The sequence below is a fragment of the Hypanus sabinus genome, chromosome 7 (assembly GCF_030144855.1).
Source record: "Hypanus sabinus isolate sHypSab1 chromosome 7, sHypSab1.hap1, whole genome shotgun sequence".
NCBI classification, from domain to species: domain Eukaryota; kingdom Metazoa; phylum Chordata; class Chondrichthyes; order Myliobatiformes; family Dasyatidae; genus Hypanus; species Hypanus sabinus.
Genome location: NC_082712.1, coordinates 59520859 through 59540063, shown reverse-complemented (window position 1 = coordinate 59540063; position 19205 = coordinate 59520859). Strand labels below are relative to the sequence as shown.

At 41.8% G+C, this 19205-nt stretch overlaps 1 protein-coding gene across 1 annotated transcript in view; it reads right to left on the bottom strand.

The window, feature by feature from the left end:
• The window catches only part of mamdc2a (MAM domain containing 2a), a 131198-nt gene that overhangs the window by 70590 nt on the left and 41403 nt on the right, over positions 1-19205 (bottom strand). The window contains exons 4-5 of the mRNA XM_059973850.1: positions 13597-13681; positions 11413-11550 (exon numbers count right to left, since the gene is read on the bottom strand). Coding sequence (XP_059829833.1) covers positions 11413-11550; positions 13597-13681 — 223 coding nt within the window. The remainder of the gene's footprint in view (positions 1-11412; positions 11551-13596; positions 13682-19205) is intronic.

Here is a 19205-nt window from a genome sequence, read left to right as displayed (position 1 = left end):
TGAACAGTAGTTCTTTAAGACTTTAACTATGTCCACTTAAGGCTCATGACTAGGCTTAGCAGGTTGCACTAATTCAGATTGAAGGCTACCCAGACAGAATATAAGGTGTTGCTCCCCCATCTTGAGGGTAGCTTTGTCTTTACATTAGAGGAAGCCATTGACCAACATGTCAGAATGGGTATAGGAATCAGAATTAAATTCCTTACCTGATGGCATGAATATTGATTTCTCCTTCTGGTTTAAAAAAAAACTACCCTCCCCCTCTCCTCTTCTTCTATTCCCCATTCTGGCTTTTTACCTTGTCTCACCTTCCTATCACCTCACCCTAGACCCTCTCCTCCTTCCATTTTTCCTAGGTCCACTCTCCCCTCCTATCAGATTCCTTCTTCTCCAGCCCTTTACCTTTCCCACCCACCTGTCTTCACATATAACCTTTGTGCTAGCCTACTTCCCCTTCCCCCAATCTTTTTATTCTGGCATCCTCCCCTTTCCTTTGCAGTCCTGGCCTGAAATTTGATTGTTTATTCACTTCCTTAGATGTTACCTGACCAGATGAGTTTCTCTGCATTTTGTGCGTGGTGCTTTGGATTCCAAGCATCTGCATTCTCGTGTTTCTGACGTATATTTAAGGTTTCTTCTCTCCATTGCATCTTCATTGTTTATGCTATGTTATTCCTTTTCTAAAGTTATTATTGAATCTGTTTCTGCCATCCTTTAAGGCAGTTTTTGGCTTGGTCCAGTATCCATTAATGTCAATCGATTAACAAAAATCAATCAATGCCAGTTTTGAAACTAAAAACCTCCTTTACTCAAGGGAGTTACCAGAGGATTGGAGAATAGCCAATGTTGTTCCACTGTTTTAAAAAGGCTCTAAATATAAACAAGGAAATTATAGACTAACATCAGTTGTGGGAAACATTGGAAGGTATTCTAAGGGAACAGGCATATGAGTATTTGGATAGACACTGACTGATTAAGGATAGTCTGCATGGCTTCATGTGTGATAGGTCATGTCTAACCAATCTTATAGGGTTTTTCAAGGAAGATACCAGGAAAGAGGATGAAGGCAAGGCAGTGGTTGTTGTCTAAATTGACTTTAGTAAGGGTCCTACTTGGGAGGCTGGTCAGGAAGGTACAGTGGCTCGACATTCAGGATGAGGTAGTAAATTGGATTAGACATTAGCTTTGTGGGAGAAGCCAGAGAATGGTAGTGGAGGGTTGCCTCTCTGACTGAAAGCCTGTGACTAGTGGAGTTCCGCAGGGATCGGTGCTGGGTCTATTGTTATCATGGCTTGCAGAGGGATCTGCATTAGCTGGAAAAAATTCTGGCAGATGGAATTTAATACAGAAGAATACATGGTTTTGCCCTTCAGTAGGACCAACCAGGGTAGGTCTTACACAGTGAACGGCCAGACACTGAGAAGTGTGGTAGAACAAAGGGATCTGGGAAAACAGGTACATAATTTGAAAGTGACATCATAGGTAACTAGGGTTGTAAAGAAAACTTATAGCACATTGACCTTCATAAATCACTATACTGAGTAGAGGTGGTGGGATGTTTTGCTGATGTTGTACAAGATGTTGGTGAGATCTAATTTGGAGTATTGTGTGCAGTTTTGGTCCCCTACCTACAGGGAAGATGCAAATAAGGTTGAAAGAGTACAGAGAAAATTTATAAGGACGTTGCCAGATCAAATTATAAGGAAAGATTGAATTGGTTAGGACTGTATTCTTTAGAATGTAGACAATTTAGATTTGATAGAGGTATACAAAATTACAAGTGGTATAGATAGGGTAAATGCAAGCAATCTTTTTCCACTGTGGTTGGATGGGACTACAACCAAAGATCATAATTTAAGAGTGAAAGATAAGAAGTTTAAGGGGAAAATGAAGGGAAACATCTTCACTTAGAAGGTCGTGAGAGTGTGGAATAAGCTGCTCGCACACGTGGTATATGTGAGCTCTATTTCTACATTTAAGAGAAATCTGGATAGTTACTTAGTAGGAGTATGGAGGGCTATGGTCCAGGTGCAGGTTGATGCGGATAGGGAAGGTCTTAAACAGTGAACAGCAGGGTACTGAGGAGTTTAAATTGTTTCAGAGTGCAATAGATGGGCCTGTTTTTGTGCTGTACTTCTCTCTGACTCAGGCACTAAATGTGTAATCGAGTAACAGCCAGGCATTATAATTCACTTCTCAACATCAGCTTCACTAACTTAGGTGAACCTAAATTCAGGAATTAAAGCCGGCAATTGCAAATACATTGCTCATTTATCATTAGCAAACAAGGATGCATTTATCACTTGGAAGTTTATTGGAGTATTTCCAGTTTTCTATTATCTTTTTCAAGATTTGTCACAAATACTTCCGAAGATATATTAAGGTAAATAAAATAAATAAGTGCCTAGGAATCAAGTTCACCCTCTATAAAGATACAGTAATGTCTGAGATGTTACAACTGTGAGAAGATTTGACTGAGAAAAGTTTTCCAATTGTGGGGATAGTCACTAATAAATCTGATAGGGCATTCAGGATAAATATCTTTACTAAAGAATGAATAGAATATGTAACTCACTCCTAACCAGGAGACAAATAGCAGAGATGCTTTCAAAGAAAAGCTGGATAAATAAATGCAGGAGAAAGGAATGGAAGGTTATGTGATGGAGTGGGATGAAGAAGGAGAAGAGTATGCATAAATATCAGCAGATACCAGCTGGTCTGAATGGCCTGGGTCAAGGTAAAGAATCATGCTTTCACATAAACAGAAATCCCACTGTCCTTTAATGGTAAGGTTAACAGGAATCATTTCTTTGTAAAGGAACGACGGGAATGTAAACTGCTCTTACATGTTCTCAGTTTTAGAACTGGGTGAATTAATGATACCATCCACTTTGACTCTTCACAGTATTAGTGAATGGGTGGAGATTTGCATCAGGTCACCAGTGCTCAACATGTAACAGAATATTGGCCAATATTTCCACTTGCCTCCCAGATGGATGTGCAGAATTGAGTACAGATAATGGCTAATAATTTTGCATACATTCAGCATCTGTGATCAGTTGTGACAATTCTTTACTCGAGAGAAGCTTGATGCCATTAAAAGTAGGAAGAGGTTCAATATGACTGGCTTTGAGATGTTTTCACTTCTGTAGGAGATCAAAAGTTGAGGAAATAAATGTATCAGTTGCCAATAAATCCACTGAGCTATTTATTCAGCCCAACTGACCAGCTTTCAACCCCACAGGGACCTTCTCCCACCCCTCTTCATCTTGCCCTGACCCATCAGCATATCCATGCATTCCAGCACTAGGACAATCACGGCCTTACAGCACCAGTGACGTGTGCTCAGTCCTACCCTCTGATACTGGCTGTGTGGAGCCTGCAGGTCCTCCTGTAACCATGTCAGTTTCCTCCAAGTTCCTTCCGCAAACCAAAGATCTACAGGTTGGTAGGCTAATTAGTCACTGCAAGTAGCCCCCATCTATAGGTGAGTGGTAAAATCCAAGGTGGGGGTGTGTCGAGAAAATAAAAAGCAACTAATGTCATCAAGAGTGCTTGCTTATTCAGTATGCTGAGAGACCCGATTCAATGCTGTCTGACTCCCGTCTCCTTTGTACCTTTATCCAGTTTCTTCTGATCCATATCACCTCTCAACCATTCTCAAAAGGAATGAGTTTGATTTTGCCACCACACTCTAGATCAGGGATTCCTGACATACGTCCATGGCCCTTCAGTTAATGGTAAGGGTTCATAGCTTAAAAAAGGTTAGGAACCCTTGGTCTGGATAATGAAAATTTCCTGGAATTCCCTACTAGACTTCTAGGTAGACCCAAATTTTGACAAAAAGAAACACCTCTATATCTATTGTGTCAGATTCTGTTGTCATCTCAACGACCTCTACCAATTCATCCTTTCAGATTTTTTTTATTTTAGAGGAATATTTAAAGAAAACAATATTCTTTCAAGCCTATTTACAGAGAAATATGAGGATCATTTTTAGATTATTGATTGATGATGTAACTCAAGTGGTTTCCATTTGGTGATTCATTTGTATTAAGTTGTATACCTGGGCAGGTGCCCAGGAAAGGGTGTGATGATGAAGTTGGTGTTTGGGTGGGAACAATCTAGTATGAGTGATGCATAAACACCAGTTTGGACCTGTAAACTAAATTGCAACTTCCTGTTCTGTAGATTCAATGCAACTCTGTGAGCAGAATGAAAATTCATCCTCATATCGCCTTGTAGAAAGCTATACCAAATGAGACAACTTCCTCCAGACTTTAATAGTGTGATGCAGATGGGAGCTCTGCCTTGTTATTACACGCTCCAGATTGGATTGTAATTGTGGATGAAGACTATGAGTTATTGATGCAGTAATGAGATGAAAAGAGGGTATGCTGGGAAGGCTCATGACGATGACACTCTAGCGCTGGGTTCTGTGGAATTTGTGATGCGTAGAGGGCACAGAGTATCAGCTGCTCCAGAATTTCCACAAACTTAATATGCAGAGTGATGAAATCCTAAATTAATCCCAATATTAATTACGAATTATAACATGAACATTAGGAATACACCTTGCAACTGACGCAATTACAAGTTCAGTCAGTATGAACGATGCATTAAGGCATTTGTGTTACAGCTACAAAGTGTCTCACAGGAGCATCTATTGAGCTGGAGACTGAAGAGGAAGGCAAGTGGGGACTGGGAAGAGTGGTGGCGAGTAGATGGGGCTCACAGCAAACAACAGTCTTTTTTTTAAAAAAAGCATCTAGGCCATGGCTGAAGCTATACCCACACCCTTTCATTAAAAAGATTATGCCAGTGGAGGGTTATAAAATACAAGTGAGGTGTGCAAAATCAATCCGAGTCACTTATACAAATGTGGATGTGGAGTAATAACCCATCAGCTCCACTCTGGCTGGTGTGGCACGTGACCAAGTGGTTAAGGCGTTAGACTAGTGATCTGAAGGTCGTGAGTTTGAACCCCAGCTGAGGCAGTGTGTTGTGTCCTTGAGCAGGGCACTTAACCACACACTGCTCCAGTCCACCCAGCTGAAAATGGGGACCGGCAAAATGCTGGGGGTTAACCTTGCAGTAGACTGGCGTCCTATCCAGGGTGGAATCTCGTACTCTCAGTCACTTCACATCACAGAAACAGGCATAAGCACTGGCCTGATCATAAGCATCTGGCTAGTGTCCACATGTATGTTATGTTGTGAAAGCTGGGACAGACAATTAAATCAGATGGAACAAGGCTCCCTTGTGAGGCTCACACTATATTGGCTGTTGCAGGCTTAGTTTACACTATAACAGCATAAACACACCCTTGAATCCCTGGCAGCTGTATTGGGGGTGGTGGGGGAGGCAGTAATAAACCACAGTGCTCTGTCTGACAATTTGCAGAACAAAGTCATATGTCATGAGCTTCACTGTAATTCAATAATAGTCATGAAATAGTTCTTATCTTGCAGGCACCAGAAATGCGCATTCCATTTGAAACAAAGCAGGATGTGGTAGATCAGTCGCTCGAGAGTTGCCTTGACTGGACTAATTAAGACGTTCACTACTTCTGCGAACAGTCTTGGGATGCATTATTATTTCTACACTGACCACTATCCAAGCTTTCACAAGCATGTGTCAGTGATTTCCCTGTGTATGCAAACCTACCATTTGTTCCTTGACTCACTTCAGTGTTTGTTATGTGGGGGATTAAGCTGACTGGAGCGATTCTTTCTTTCTGGAGCATTCAGAAGATCAGACAATCTCACTGAAATATACTAAAATTCTTACAGGTTTGATAGGGTAAATAGAGTTACTGTTCGTCCTTCCTAGGATATTTGGAAGCTGGGATCACAATCAAGAAAGTGATGAGAAAACATTTCTTCACTCAGATAGTAGTAGATCTTGGAACCCTTCACCTTCAGCTTTGAAAGCTAGATCAATAAGTATTTGATTTTTAGACAGTGAGGGATCTATGGATGTGTGGTTAGTGCAGGAAACTGGTGCATGATCTTTTTGAAAGGAACAGACACAAGGGGCCAGATGGTTTACACTTACTCCTATTTCCTCTTGGGTTATGACAGATAAGTTTAGATCCTGTGCAAATTTGCATCTTGCTCTTAATATCTTGCCATAAATCAAAACAAAAATAGTATTATCCAATGTTTGCCTGCTTTCTTTGCCTCTCTAAAGCTTTAAACAGCATGACTATATCAAAGGATATAGTGATCCTCTAAGATATATTAGCACCATTGATCATAGGGTAAAATATAGCAAAAAAAGAGCAAACGTGCCTGCAGTGGTATGCTGCTATTTCAATGAACTCACAGTAGTCCCATTTCCATGTTCTTTCCTTGTACTCTGTAAGCTTCCCCTTTTGTATACTTGGCCAGCTTCCATGGTCCTTTCAAGCAGAACAGTCCTGTTTGTAGCAACTCAACGTGCAATAAAGTTCTCATCTCATCGGCCAACAGGACATTTTTTTAAATCCGTTTTGCCTAGTTAAACCTAGTTAAGCCAGAGGAAACGTTTCCTCCCTATCTACCACTTTAAGACACTAAGACCTTAGAGTGAATTTGCACGGTCTTTATCCCCTCAGAAAGGGTATCAAAGACTAAAGGGCTTAAGCTTACGGTGAACAGGAAAAATTTAAAAGGGATCTGAGAGACAACTTAATGCAGTTGGTGGAAGTTACTTGGAATAAGCTGATTAAGAAAGTGATTGGGTCAGTTACAATAGCAACATTTAAAATAGATTTGGACAGGTATATGGTTAGGAAAGATTTCAGACAGTCAAATACAAACAAATGGCTCTAGCTTTAGGCATCTTGGTGGACATTGACAAGTTGGATCAAAGGAGCCATTCCCATGTTATAATGCTGTCCCAAAGAACAATAAAACCCTGGTTTCTCTCCCCATAAAATGTCATGAAGTTTTAAACTTATATAAAGCCTCGTAACCATCATAAATTAGGATATACGTGGTGGTTTATAACCCTACTTGGTGATTTTGTTATGACTAGGCATGTCATAAGAAATAATTTATCTTAGTTCTCAGTTACACAGGTTAATCATTTCCTTCATGGCAGTGCCCCTACTTCATTAGATGTTTGCAAAGATTCGGCACTACATCTAAAACTTTGACAAACTTCTATATATGTGTGGTGGAGAGTATACTGACTGACTGCATCACAGCCTGGTACAGAAACACCAAGGCCCTTGAACAGAAAATGCTACAAAATGTAGTAGATATGGCCCATCCATCACAGGTAAAGCCCTCTCAACCATTGAGCACATCTACGTGGACTGCTGTTGCAGGAAAGCAGCATCCATCATCAAGGACCCCACCATCCAGGCCGTGCTTGCTTCTCGCTGCTGCCTTGAGGAGGAAGGAACAGCAGCTTCAGCATTCACACTTCCAGATTAAGGAACAGTTATTACCCCTCAACTATTAGGCTCTTGAACCGGACAGAAGAATTTCACTTGCCCCATTCCTGAACTGTTCCCACATCGTATGGACTCACTTTCAATGACTCTCCGTCTCATATTCTTGATACCGCTGATTTATTTACTTATTTTCTATATGCATTGTTGTCCTTTGCACTCTGGTTGTTCGCCCTGTTGAGTGGGGACTCATCAATTCCATTATGGTTATTGGATTTACTAAGTATGTCTGCAAGAATATGAATCTCAGGGTTGTATATGGTGACATATACCACAGGTACTTCGATAATGAATTTACTTTGAACTTTGATATCTCTGCTGTTGTATGAATGATGTGTGTCCTTTAATGTTTCATTCCTTTCATCTCCCACTGAGTTGGTCTACTGCCATTTGCTGCACTCAATAACAGAATTCAAAGTGTTCACCTTTAAACAAAGATAGAAAGTTATTATTACTTTGTCCAGCATGCGTTCATGGAGAACTGATGTGATTTACATGTTTAAGCAATGTTGAGCCAGCAGGCACTTTGCTAGACATTCCAATTTGCTTTGGACGTAATCTCAGTCAAGCTTCATCTTCATACCAGACTTGAACATTTGTGTTTAGGAATCTTTTGCAGTATTAAAACAATAATTCACACAGCGTTAACGTCAAATCAAATTCTCCTGCGAGACATCAAAAATTAACCAAAAACAAGCCTGTTTTGATAACCTCAAGGGTGCACGCTTAGCCCACTACTCTACTCTCTCTACACTCATAACTGTGTGGCTAGGCACAACTCAAACATCATCTATAAATTCACTGATGACACCACTGTATCGGCAGAATCTCAGATGGTGATGAGGAGGTATACATGAGCAAAATAGATCAGCGGGTCAAGTGGTGTCGAAGCAACTTTGAACTCAGTGTTAGCAAGGCCAGAGAATTGACTGAGGACTCCAGAAAGGGGAAGGCTGAAGAACATACATCAATCTTCATTGAAGGGTCAGCAGTGGGAGGGGTGAGGAGCTTCAAGTTCCAGGACATCGACATCTTATAGGATCTACCCTGAGCACACAAAATTGATGCAATCACAATGAAGGTATGCCAGTGGCTATACTTCATTAGGAATTAGAGGAGATTTGGTATGCCACAAAGGACTCTGGCAAATTTATACAGATGAACCATGGAGAGAATTCTGACTGGTTGTGTCACTCTCCAGTATGGATGCATTAATGCACAGAATTCAAGATGGCTTCAGAGGGTTGTAGACTCAGTGAGCTCCATCACAGGCACTAATCTCCCCACCGTCCTTGAAAGGTAATGACTTAAGGTGGCAGCATCCATCATTACGGATGCTCACCACCTGGGACGTACCCTCTTCTCATTATTACAATCAGGGAGGAGGTACAGGAGCCTGCAGACACAAACTGAGTGTTTTAGGAACAGCTTCTTCCCCTCTGCCATCAGACCTCTGAACAGTGCATGAACTCTTGAACACAACCTCGCTCACTATTGCTCTTTTGCATTATTTATTTACTTCTCTAATTTATAGTTGCAGACTTGCTGAGTTCCTCCAGCATTTTGTGTGCTACTCAAGATTTCCAGACTCTGCAGACTCTCTTATGTTTATAACTTTAATTAATTTGTCCTGCCTGCACGGTACTGTTGACAAAAAACAATGAATTTCACAACTTGAGTCAGTGACAATAAACCCGATTCTGAAAGAGGCCTCAGAGTGTGACCTGCCCAACTCCTGGCAGGAGCTCGCTCTGTCCATGCAGGGGTCAATACTTCACCACTGCCATGGGAGAAGGGCATCCGCTCTGAGAGCGGCAGTTTCCATGGCAGCAACAACCAAAATACCCATCTTTGAAGGAGGAGGAGGAGAAATGGTCTCCCCAGGTTAACATAAATAGACTGGAAGTCCTGGCCAATGAGATAATGGTAGGAAGAAGATTGGGTGCATGGGCAGGGGGACAGAATGCCTGTCAGAACCCTCAGAAGGAGAGACTGGCCAAAGGAGTCTACAGACATCTCCTCCATCTGTCAGAATCCCCACACAAGGGAGCACCAGGAAAGCAAATATCAAAATCTCCAAAAGTTATAACATGACAATTCGCTTGCTGATATCACACCCGCAGATTAGCAATCCTCACTATATGCAGACTGAATGGATGTCTCAGTTCTTTACTAGTCCAAAAGACAGTTTAGTTGTAACTAACCATTTAAGTAGAGCAATGATTATTTATGCATTATTATTAGAGCAGGTATGTGGGGTGGGGAATGCTTACCCATGACCTGCCCCCTGCCTGATTACAGCTGTATTAAATTGATTGCAATAATTATGAGCTGGAGATTGTTACTAGGCTGCACTGGGTGGGGGGGGGGGGGGGGAGGTGTTAGGCTTTCACAAGCTCCTTTATAGAAATGTCTCTCCATCAGTGCCTCTTCATCTCATGCTAGGAGATGAAGTTGTGGGTGTTGAGCAGAAATATCCCCTGAATACTCTTCTTTTGCTGGTCCTCTTGTTCCTGGTGTTCTTCAAGCTCTGCCTCAGACCGCCTGGTCCCTCTCTTCCAGTTTGAGATTTGCCGGATTGTGCAACATGGAACAGATTAAAAAAGGCGGCTCTGCGTCTGGTTGGTACATACCTCAGGGAAGATTGGACTGATTCAGGGAAGGAAATTCCACATTCAAGAGACCCTGAGCATTTTCCAATCCTGTCCAGGAACTTGCACATACTCAATATGGCTGCATTGGGTTGCAGGACCCTGGGAGTTAGATGGAGCCTTCCAATCACAGCAACTGAATGCAGTCATGAGAGGGAAGGCCCCTTCCTGAGGAGCTGTGATGCAGAGTCCATTAGGATGAAGGCATCTTATGTGCTTCCCAGAAACGCTGCACTCTCCACTGTAAAATTCTCATTCACAACCATCAGCACATCAAACGGGTGGAATCCCTTTTCTGTTCTCGTGAAGCCCCAGGTTATTCAGGGATCCCTAATGGACAGTCAGTGGGTTTCAATGGTCTTGGGGAGCCAACAATGCCGGCAAATCTCATCGCCATTCAACTGCCACTTCCTCCTGACTGATATCAGTGCATGACATCATTACTCTTCCTGTACAGTGCTCAGATGACCTTTCTGATGTAGTAGTGAGAAACGAATTTGGAGAAACAGTAGAGATCTCCTGACTGAAAGGATCCAAAGCCATGATGTTATGAATCAAGGTGACCTTAATCTCAGAGCAGGTATGAATTTCACTCTGCAGATCTCCCATCCTCCATGATTATAGATTTGGAAAATGCCAGCATGTAAATACAAATGTTCTTTATCCAAGTGGCCTAGGTACGTGTGCTGTTTCCAAAGATTGGGAGTGAGATTTTTTACTGAGGGACATGTTCCTGGCCTCCCAAGCCAAATTGTTTATTATTTATTGTAATGCCTGCACTGTTTAGTGCACTTTATGCAATCCTGGGTAGGTCTGTAGTCTAGTGTAGTTTTTTTGTGTTGTTTTACATAGTTCAGTGTAGTTTTTGTATTGTTTCATGTACTACCATGGTCCTGAAAAACACTGTCTAGTTTTACTGTATACTGTGCCAGTAGTTATGGTCGAAATGACAATAAAAGGTGACTTGAACTTGAATTGCCCAACCTTCCATGAGAGTCCTGACATGACTATAATGCCTTCTCCAGTAGATACAAAGCTGGTGTCCCAGTTTATAGCAAGCAATTCTACCTCCAGGACAAGCAGAAACATTTTCTAACTTCACTCCTGAAAGTCCTGGACTAGTTCTTGGACTCTGCACTGTAGTCCTCAAATTCTCCACTGTCTAGGGAGTGAGACCATTTGAAGAGCACTATGGGCCAAGTAGTGTCCTTCAGTGTTACAAGTTCCATTCTACATTTGTATTTCATCAGCATGCTTTGCTATTAAAATGGATATTTCTTTCTGAACTCATCTAGGATGTCTGGGTCAAGGGAAACATACCTTGCTCATTGTCCAACGTGTGATCAGTGGGCAGATGCAATGGTGAATCTCGGACCGATCCTCCACCAACGAGCCAGTTCAGGTTTGGGTTCCATCTGTTGTTATAGCCACAGAGATGATTTTCTTCAAAGGTGCACTCTACAAAGGTGAAAAAGAGATTGGATGAAGTTCAATGCTTAGAATAATCCAATCTACAATAAATGCTGGAATTCTAACTACAGTAAATCCTTCCATGGTACAACACAGGAGTTGTTATTGGACAAAATATGATAGCACAGTAAACTGGACAACATTAGGTGAAGTGACCAAAAGCTCTTTGAAATCCTGTTTTAAAGGAGGACAATAAAAGCAAGAATGAGAAGCTTCAGGATGGGATAAACACAAGAGATCCTGCAGATGCTGGAAGTTTTGAACACCACATACAAAATGCTGGAGGAATTCCATCAAGTCAGGCAGCATCCATGGAGGGGAATAAACAGTTGATGTTTTGGGCCTAGACCCAAATCATTGTTTAGGAACAATGTATCCTTCACCTGTCCCCACCTTTTTATTCTAGTATCTCCCTCCTTCCTTCTCAGTGGCTTTTGTGGCCCAGGCAGCTAATGGCAGGAGAGACGGAAAAGAGGGATGCTGTGGAAGCTAGATTTGAAGGAAGGCAAAGATCCTGAAGAGTTTTATGACTAGAACAATAAATTCGGGAATGACCAGAATTTGGGAAGTATACAAGATGTTAGAGTGAATTACTTTGATAGGGAGAAGACCTTGAAGGACGAATTTTAATATAGAGGGCTTACTTATCCACTACTCAGCCCAGAACTGATGAGCAAACTATAGATAACATGAGACAGGGCATGAGCAGCAAGGGGAGTGAACTCAGATCAAGGGGGCCAGAAAAGAGAGGCAGTTGAGGAATGCTCTGAAATAGTCCTAAAGTAAACACTATAATTGGGAATTTCTGGAGAGTGGAGGCAGGGGCACAGCTGGACAACGTCATGGGGTGGGTGGGGTTTAGGCAGCACAGTGGCATGGCTAACAGATACATAGCTTCATATCTCCAGCAACGCAGGTTCCATTCTGACCCTGAGCGCTATGTTTGTGTTGATTCCATATGCCCTCTGAGTGCATAGATTCCTTATGGATATCTTAACTTCCTCCCACATTCCAAAGATGTGTGGGTCAGTAGGTTAATTGGCCACTGTAAATTGCCCCATGTTTAGGTGAGCAGTAGAATCCGTGAGAGCTGATGGAAATGTAGGGAGAGTAGAAATCACAATTAATATCAGATACTGTGAATGGGAGCTCAATGGCCAATACACTGAAACAAAGAGCCAGCTTCCAAAGCAACACACACAAAGTGCTGGAGCAACTCAGCAGGTCAGGCTGCATCTATGGAAATTAATAAACAGTTGACAATTTGGGCTGAGACCCTTCTTAGGGACTGAAACAGAAGGGAAAAGAACCCAGAATAAAAAGGTTGGGGCAAGGGAAGGAGTCTAGGCTAGGTGATAGGGAACCCAGGAGGGTGGGAAAGGTCAAAGGCTGGAGAAGAAGAAATCTGATAGAAGAAGAGAGTGGACCACAGGAGGAAAGGAAGGAGGAGGGGACCCAGGTGGGAAGAGATAGACAGGTGGCTTCATCTATCACCTTACAGTTGTCCTCCTTCACCTCCCCCACATTTTTACTTAGTATCTTCCTCCTTCCTTCTCAGTCCTGAAGGGTCTCAATCTGAAATGTCAACTATTTATTCATTTCCATAGATGCTGCCTGACCTGCTGAGTCCCTGCAGGATTTTGTGTGTGTTGCTTTCAATTTCCAGCATCTGTGCACTTTCTTGTGTTTATGAGCCTGTTTCCATTGCTTTATCTTGCCATGACTGGAAGATTTCAAGGGGTGCAAATAGCAGTCTTATTAATGACACTAAGGTACAAACTGGAGATAGACAGAGAGACAGAGATCAGAATCTGGGGAATGGGGCCTGTGCAGCAGACAGAAGACTATCTTTGGCTTATCCAGTGCTCTCAGTCAGACCAATAATCTAACAGTGGAGAACCCAGGGGAGGTACTGCTGCAGTGGGGTGTGTGCAATTCGTGGACATAAGGTATTGGATGACTACATTCAAAAATGGCTCCACATATTCCAGTTAACAATATTGCAGTACCTGTACATAATAACCGGATACTCACCAATACAATAGCCAGGAGTGACATTGATCTCAAAAACTGCAATACTGGCCCTTGGGTCTGGGTTGACAATAGCCTCGAAAATGATCTGTAAAAGTAGTACACAAAATTAAAAGGGAAAGATGGAAATATTAACCTCTATTCTGTTCCTGCTGGAGTTAATTGAGGCCACTGACCTTCTTAATATTGGAAGGCTGGGCCTTAGGGCAGGAAGATGATGGGGTAGTGAAATCTTATTAGATAAATACCATGGCTGAGGCTTTCATAGGCAGCACAGTGGTGCAGCTAATTAACCCACTGCCTCAGAGTGCAAGAGACCAGAGTTTGATCCTGGCCTTGGGTGTTATCCGTGAGCACGTTCTCTGTGACTATCTGGGTTTCCTTTGGGTGTTCCAGTTTTCTCCTATATCCCAAAGGCATGTGGGTTAATGGGTTAAATGGCTGCTGCACATTGCTCTTAGTCAACAGGGAGTGGTGAATCCGGGGGAAGATGATAGGAATATGGGGTGAGCAAACAGTGAGTACAGTGTTAGATTTGCATTAATAGGTAGTCAATGACTCTTTGGGCCAAAGGACCTGCTTCTGTGCTATATGTTCATATGATTCATTCTGTGGAGAGACTCACAGTAGAAGCTGGAGGTATCATTCAAAGGTAGAGAAACTGAAGGTTTAACAGAAGTGGCTTCCAGTGGCAGCAGGACTGATACAATTAAGGTAATTGATAAAAGAACGTGAGAAAAATGGATTCTGCACAGTGACCTGGTGTGATCTAGACTGCATTGCCTGTGAGTGAGATGGAGGCAGACTAGGCAGCCCTGGGGTATAGCTAGTAGAGATGCCACAGTGATGCAGGTTCAATCCTGACGTCAGGTGCATTTATGTTCAAAGTTCAAAATAAATTTATTATCAAAGTACATGTATGTCACTATATACTTCCTTGAGGTTCATTTTCTTGCGGGCATTCACAGTTGAACAAAGACATACAATATAATCAATGAAAAATTACACACAAAGGCTGACAAACAAACAACCAACATGCAAAAGAAGACAGTCTGTGGAAATAGATAGTCAAACAATACTGAGAACATGAGCTTTGGAGTTCTTGAAAGTGCGCTTGTAGGTTGCGGAATCAATTCTGAGCTGAAGTGAGTGAAGTTATCCACTCTGGTTGAAGAGCTTAATGAACATCTGTGTGGAGTTTGCACATTCTCCCCATGACTCAGTGGGTTTCCTTTGGGTGTTCTGGTTTCCTTCTACATCTCAGTGAAGTGCAGTCTTACTTTCTCCCCGTTTCACTGCTGGTGTTTAAAGCAGCAATGAAGGTCCTCTATCTCTGATGGTGTTCAGAGCTTTCTTCATCATGTCAGAAGCTTCCTCTCAGTTTTCACTATTGTCAGTCATGCAAGTCCCAGCTGGAGACTCAGGAATACCATTGCACATGGATGTAGAAAGATTCTTCATTGCTGTTTCCATAACAATTTTGTTTTACCAGTCAGGGTTGTTAGCCCTGAGGTGAACCCCTAAACCTGGAAGACCAGACCACTCTTAATCTGGCCTCTGTCCTTTGACCTGTTTGGTATGGGTGACCCTACTAAGAGCCAAAGCAGAAAGCCCTGACTCTAGCCAACATAGCTCTCCAGGTCATTGAGGGACACAAGCCTCCAAACCCTATGACAAGGTTGTGGTTCTCTTGGAGGAGAGAAGTGCAGGCGCTTATGTTAATTTTAAATTGCCCCTATTGCAAGTGAGTGCTAGAATCTGGGAGGGGGACATTGAAAGGAATGTGGGGAGAATAAAATGGAATTTTCATTTACACAATCATTCAAGGGATGTGGGCTTCACTGGCTGAGCCTGTTATAATTGCCCATCCTAGGTGCCCTTAGAAGGTGGTGGTGAGCTGTCTTCTTAAATCATTGGCGTCCTGGAGGGGTGGGTCCACACACAAAGCTATCAAAGAAGGAGTTCCAGGATAATGGTAGAATGAGTGTAACTGGGTGCTTAGTAGGCCAAAAGGCCAGGAATGGATGACTATTTCATTCAAAGATAGAGGATTCTAAGTGGGAGCATTAGGGTCAGTGGTTCTGCTGTGAGCTTGGTGAAGGGAAACTAACTGTTTCTCTCTCTCTAATGGCATTGCCTAATCTGCCTTGTGTTTCTAGAATCTCTGTTCATACTTCAATTTTCCTTTCCCTGTGTTTTGTTTTGCTTCTCTTTTATTGGAATTGTTCCAATCATGTGGGACTTCAGTTAAATAGTGTGAAGAAGTCGAAGAAGAAATTTAATTGGTTCAAAAACCATGAAGATTTTTGATAAAGTAACAAAGGAGAAAGTGTTTTGATTTTATTTAGACAGTAGGATTTTTAATTGCAATTCATAGATGGAAGAAGCTGAGATGGGTGATTTTTTTTATATGTACTGAGTTGTGATTTGTCAAGCATTGTCGAAAATGGTGTGTAAACAGATTAAATAGGAATATTCAAAGTGGATAGGAACATGGTGAGTACATACATTTAAAGGCTATAGGAAAAGAAGGGGAAATGGGGAGCATGCTTGAACTAGACAGCTGGCATATTACAGGCATGCTGGCTAGATATCCTCCTTATGTAGTACAGCAGTCAACGTTTCCATGTGGTCTTGAATCTGGAGCAGGAAAAGCTCAAAATAGCCTACAATAGAGGGTCAGAGAAGCTCCAGCAATTTTAAATAACCACAGCAGAATATGCAATGGGGCTCTTGGCATAGAATTCACAGACTGCGTAAATTATGTCCTTTGAATGCTGAATTATATTTTGTAATTAAGGTAGCAGCAATAAAAAGGAAACTATAGATGGAATTCAGAATAATACAAATGACCTATTTCTATTATGTTGACTAATTTACCGAGTGGCCAGGTGGTTCCTATTCAGACTATGGATTCCATATGGATTTGCCATGTGACAAGAAGTAGTTAATATCATTTAAATTCTTTGTGGTGACTTTTTTTTCTTTTCTGGATACAGAAGTAGCAGTTTAGTTTTATTTTGTGTAAAATTTACCATTCAAATCTTTCATTAAAGTGCCTCTCACTGGGCAGACCTGCCACAGAATGTATTTTTCCATATCACATGAATCGCTTCCAAGTTGCTGCTGAATTGGAAAGGTCTTGTTGGAAATTTTCAATAACTAGCAATAACATTTTTTAAAAGATACGTGCAAATGATAAGTGATAGAAAGAACAGGCAGAAGATGAGGCATAATCACAGCCAGTGGGATAAGTTACAGGGCAATAGAGGCGTGGTGCAGTTAAAACAGAAAGCAACTAATGCTGGACTGAAAGTGTTGTACTTGAATGTACGCAGCATAAAAAATAAAATGGACACTCTTGAAATTCAGCTACAGATTGGTAAGTATGATGTCGTGGCCATCTCTGAAACTTGGCTAAAGGATGGCTGCCATTGGGAGTTGAATGTCCAAGGATATATGGTGTAATGGAAAGGTAGGTTTGTAGGCAGATGGGGTGGTGTGGTCCTGTGTAAGAAATAATATTAAATTGTTGGAAAGAGACGACATAGGATTAGAAGCTGTTGAGTCTCTATAGGTTGAGTTACGAAATCGCAAGGGTAAAAGGACCTTAATGGCAGTTATATACAGGAATCCAAACAGCAGTTAAGTTGTGGATTACAAATTACAGCAGGAGATAGAAAAGGTGTGTTAGAAAGGCAATGTCATGATAATCTTTGGGGATTTTAGCATGAAATTGGATATGGAAAACCAGATCAGTACTGAGAGAGAGAGAATTTGTAGAATGTCTAAAAGGGATGGCTTTTTAGAACAGCTTGTTGTTGAGCCCACTAGGGGATCAGCTGTGCTGGATTGGGTATCGTGTAATGAACCAGAGGTGATAAGAGAGCTTAAGGTTAAGGAACCCTTACGGAACAGTGATCACAATATGATTGAGTTCATTTTAAAATTTGAGAAGGATAAACTAAATTCCAATGTTTGGTATTTCAGTTGAATAAAGGAAATTACAATGGCATGAGAAAGGAACTGGCCAAAGTTGACTGGAAAAGGACACTAGCAGGGAGAGCAGCAAAGCAACAATGGCTGGCATTTCTGTGAAAAACAAAGGAAGTGGAAGACAAATATATTCCAAATAAGAAGAATTTTTCGAATGGAAGAGGACACTACCATGGCTGACAAGTGAAGTCAGAGCCAAAGTAACAGCAAAAGAGGACATACAAGGAAGCCAAAGCTAGTGGGAAGATAGAGGACTGGGAAGATTTTAAAAACTTTCCGAAGGAAACTAAGAAGGTCACTGGGAAGGAAAAGATTAATTATGAAAGGAAGCTGGCGACTAATATCAAAGAAGATACTAAAAGTTCACACACACACACACACACACACACAGGAAGTTGTTGGAATCGATGTTAGGGATGAGATTACAGAGTACCTGGATGCACATGAGAAGATAGGCCAAAGCCAGCATGATTTCCTGAAAGGAAAACCCTGCCTGACTAACCTACTGCAATTTTTTGAGGTAATTACAAGCAGGATAGACAAAATAGATGCAGTAGATGTGGTAAACTTGGATTTTCAGAAGGCCTTTGACAAGTTGCCATGCATGAGGCTGCTTAGCAAGATGAGAGTCCATGGAATTACAGGGGAGTTACTGGCATGGGTGGAGCATTGGCTGATCAGCAGAAAACAGAGAGTGGGAATAAAGGGATTCTATTCTGGCTGGCTGCCTGTTACCAGTGGAGTTCCACAGGGGTCAGTGTTGGGACTGTTGCTTTTTACAATCTATGTCAATGATTTGAACTATGGGATTAATGGATTTGTGGCTAAATTTGCCGATGATACAAAGATGGGTGGAGGAGCGGGAAGTGTTGAGGAAACAAAGAGCCTACTGAGAGTCTTAGATAGTTTAGGGGCACGGCAAAGACGTAGTAAATGAAATACAATGTTGTAAAGTGTATGGTCATGCACTTTGGTGGAAGAAATAAATGGGCAGACTGTTACTTAGATGGGAAGAGAATTCAAACTGGGAGTCCTTGTGCAAGATACCCTAAAGGTTAACCTCCAGGTTGAGTCACTGCTGAAGAAGGCGAATGCAACATTGGCATTCATTTCTAGAGATATAGAATATAAGAGCAGGGATGTGATGTTGAGGCTCTATAAGGCACTCATGAGACCACACTTAGAGTATTGTGTGCAGTTTTGGGCTCCTTATTTTAGAAAGGAAATACTGACATTGGAGAGGATTCAGAGAAGATTCACAAGAATGATCCAAGAATGAAAAGGTTACTGTATGAGGAACATCTGGCAGCTCTTGGGCTGTATTCCCTGGAGTTCAGGAGAATGAGGGGGGATCTCACAGAAACATTCCAAATGTTAAAAGGCCTAAACAGATTAGATTTGGCAAAGTTATTTCCCATGATAGGGGAGTCTAGGACAAGAGGGCATGACTTTAGGATTGAAAGATATCATTTAGAATAGAGATATGGAGAAATTACTTTAGTCAGAAGGTGGTAAGCCTGTGGAATTTGTTACCACAGGCGGCTGTGGAGGCCAAGTCATTTGGTGTATTTAAGGCAGAAAGAGATAGGTTCTTGATTAGCCTGGGCATCGAAGGA